Consider the following 3,229-nt stretch of genomic DNA (forward strand, 5'->3'; position numbering starts at 1 on the left):
TTAATGTTTTTATTATCCACATAAAAATCCAGAACTTTACAGCATGGTACTACAGAACTTCTTCCTTGTTTCTCTCTGCTTCCCTGGCAGAACATAGCACTGTTTTCCCCAGCTTCTCTAATCAACATATCAACATGGGCTCCTTTGATTTAATTTCACCCCTCCAATGCACTCTTGTCCTTTCTGCTGTTCGAGCAATTCTTGGCAGCTGCTCTCTCTACATCAAGTTCCCCGACCAAAGAATTGCTAGACCGTGAGAGCTGAGTGTTTCCCAGATCCTCCATTCTTGAGATGGAGAAACCAGATCCCAATTGGTGCTGGGCATCCCTGTGCTTCTTAATCCTAGACATTTCTGTAGCTCAGCTTGGGAAATCCCAGTATGATCTGCTACTCACTGCACCATCACTCAGAGGCCCCGTGTTGATGATGTCCATGGCCACAGTGAACATGTAAAATGAAGACACCCAGGTTCTGTTCTGTGGAAGGAGGGAGTGACTCGGAGGAACATGAGAGATACAGAGGAGTGTATGTGTGTGTGTGTGTGTGTGTATGTGTGTGTGAGTGTGTGATAGAAAGACAGAGACAGAGAGACAGAGACCTTACTTTGGCTCCAGGATACACACATCATGACCAGGGCCATCATCACATAACCACCAGGGAGGCAGTGCCTGGATGGCATCTGGTGCTACAATGTGGCTCATGGAGACACCAGGGCAATTCTGTGGACTGGTAGATTCTTCAATATGTTGAGTCTACAGCTGCTCTTATACCAGATACTCAAGTGTCTGTAAGTTTTCCTTAGTTAAGGACCATGGCTCTACACACACAGGCTTGTCTGACAACCACTTTAGGGGTGGGGGCATTGATATATCAGCAGTGCCTACCCCCCATAAACTTGAAAACTCAATCCCTGAAATATCCGCTATTTAGATGATTGACACAGCCTGGGATTGTTTTTGATGACTATATCAATACAATCCCCAGAATCATCTGACATTCCATCCATCATTTCATCATGAGCTGTCTCTGGAATTGCAGGAATATCAATTTGAATATCTCATTTTTGTAAAAAAGCCATTCCCCATAACTTCATTTGTCTGTCAGCTAGATAAGGTCACAACTCCCATGTTTTTCCTTCTGGCCCCACATATCAGCACATGATATACTTTGTTTTATTTCAGATAATTTTCTAATTTGTATAAACTGTATACAAACCTTCTGAAATACCCTCATACAGGAGTTGGTGAGAAAATTACTTTTGAAGTCTTTAATGTCTGAGAGGAGGTGGATGACTTTCCCTGAAAGGCTTAGCTACAGCAGAAGGCTACTCTCCAAACCCAAGCCTTAGCAGCTGCCCTGAGGCCAACCCCATCTCTGCAGAGTGTACAGGGTGGTTCTGCATGTCCCATCCCATCCAGGACCAGCCTAAGTCAACCCCACCAAGGGCCTGTTTAAACTGTGGTCACGAAAGACATTGGCCTTGCTGGTGCTTCAGCCTGCAGCAGCCCCCCAAGCCGGGCACTTCCTGCTAGAAGCCTGGCCATTGAAAGTTGGCATACCCTATGCAGGCTTGTCCCCTGTGCAGTGTGGAGTTTATGATCTTTTGGGAATAGCATTCTGAGTGGATGAAGGTAATAGGGCTTAGGGAAAGCAGGTTTTCAGTTGTCAATTTTAAATATAAGAAAACATGACTTGCTGAGAGTAGAGACACAGGATTTTGACAGAGTCACTCTCCTGCAGCCAACAGTCCCTGAAGCATCCACTTTATTTGAAGAAGGTCTGGGAATTTGAGAAGAGGAGAGTAAACATTGGAAGAAGATAATGGAAGAAAGGGATGAAAGAAGCAAAGAAGGAAGGGAAGGAAGGAGGTAGAGAGGGAGGGAGGGAGGAACCGATAGCCTAGTCTCAGTTAAAAAGATGGAGGAACTTTGGGGCTGACACATCCACACTGTTATTTGAGAATTTATTGGATTTAATGAAAGTTTGCCCAGAATGATAAGGAATAGCATGCAGAGTGTTTTTCATACATGAAATCTCAAAGACTGAGGTTACAAATGCTCACATAAATGTTGGAACAAATAAAAATAAATAAATGGTCTTTGTAACACTATCAACTTTAAACCCCAAACACCTTTCCTGACAAAGGGTACTAAAACTCTGTGTGCTTGTCCTGAGACCCCTTTAGCTCCTGAATCTTCTGGGGCAGAGTCTTGGTCCAGAACTGCAGCCTTTTGGCCTTCAGGGCTTGTCCCACAGCAGGCTGTGTGTTCAGCTGCAGGTACTGTTCATCTTGGTCCAACATGGGCCAGTGGGGTAGACCCTCGCTGTTGGGGTTGCTGTGGATATGACAGCCAGCAAAGAACAGTAAAGTTACACTCATCCACATCCAAATCCTGTGTTTTTGGTCAGGGCAGTGGAACAATTAGGACACTGGTTAAGGGGTCTGATGGTTAAGTGTCCTGATATGTGCATACAAGTGTCACTCATGAGTTTCTACTTCATGTGGAGGAGACTGTCTGATCTGTTTTATGTTACCTCTAAGAAACAAGATCTATGAAACAGTACCATAGCATAATTCACCAACCAGCTGGATCTCTGTGAGAGGACAAGTATTTGACACCTACAAAGTATCTGTATAAATGTGCTATTGTGCAGAAAAGACTGTATTGTACTGTGGAATATTCATGAATTCTCGAAGACCACCATCCAAAAGGGAGCCCTAGATAGGGACACACACATGTAAGGTTCAGGGGTGTGTTCTCACCCATGTCTTGCAAAGTTGGCCCAGTACTTCATCATCCTCCGGCTCAGCAGCTTCTCCTTCTCAGTGAAGTTAACTGAAGTCATGAGAAAGACAAAGTGTATGCCACCTCATGCAACTGCCAAATCAGAGTTCTTCATGCATCATTCCAGCACTGTCTGGTCCCCAAAGTATTGGAATTGTTGCCCCCCTTCTTCATTATCCAGAATCCAAGATTTGTGTAAGTTTCTAATTGACTTCCTGACCCAATGTGACCTCAGGTCCTCCATCACAGGCTAGACTGGAAAGGGTGAAGATTTTAAGCATTGTTTTGAGGCCATGATATGGTACACATTTGATTTTTTTTTCCCTCTCTCAAAACCTAGGTTTTCTAAAACAGACTGAAAGCTCAGAAGTCCCTACAGGAAGTCATTTGGGACCTTGTTCAGTTCAAGAGAAGAAAGGAAGACTCACGTTTCATGCCCCAGA

The 3,229-nt window shown here is 44.3% G+C and overlaps 1 protein-coding gene across 1 annotated transcript; it reads right to left on the reverse strand.

The window, feature by feature from the left end:
• Positions 1–1,946: 1,946 nt before the first annotated feature.
• LOC114636125 (acylcarnitine hydrolase-like) lies at positions 1,947–3,223 on the reverse strand. Its single transcript, XM_028784399.1, has 3 exons — positions 3,215–3,223; positions 2,765–2,837; positions 1,947–2,336 (listed from the first exon to the last, which is right to left on the reverse strand). The coding sequence occupies exons 1-3, from the start codon at positions 3,219–3,221 to the stop codon at positions 2,150–2,152; spliced, it is 267 nt and encodes an 88-aa protein (XP_028640232.1). The 5' UTR covers positions 3,222–3,223; the 3' UTR covers positions 1,947–2,149.
• Between the last annotated feature and the right edge of the window lie 6 nt (positions 3,224–3,229).

This window comes from Grammomys surdaster, unplaced genomic scaffold (genome assembly GCF_004785775.1).
Source record: "Grammomys surdaster isolate TR1022 unplaced genomic scaffold, NIH_TR_1.0 122297, whole genome shotgun sequence".
Lineage (NCBI taxonomy): Eukaryota > Metazoa > Chordata > Mammalia > Rodentia > Muridae > Grammomys > Grammomys surdaster.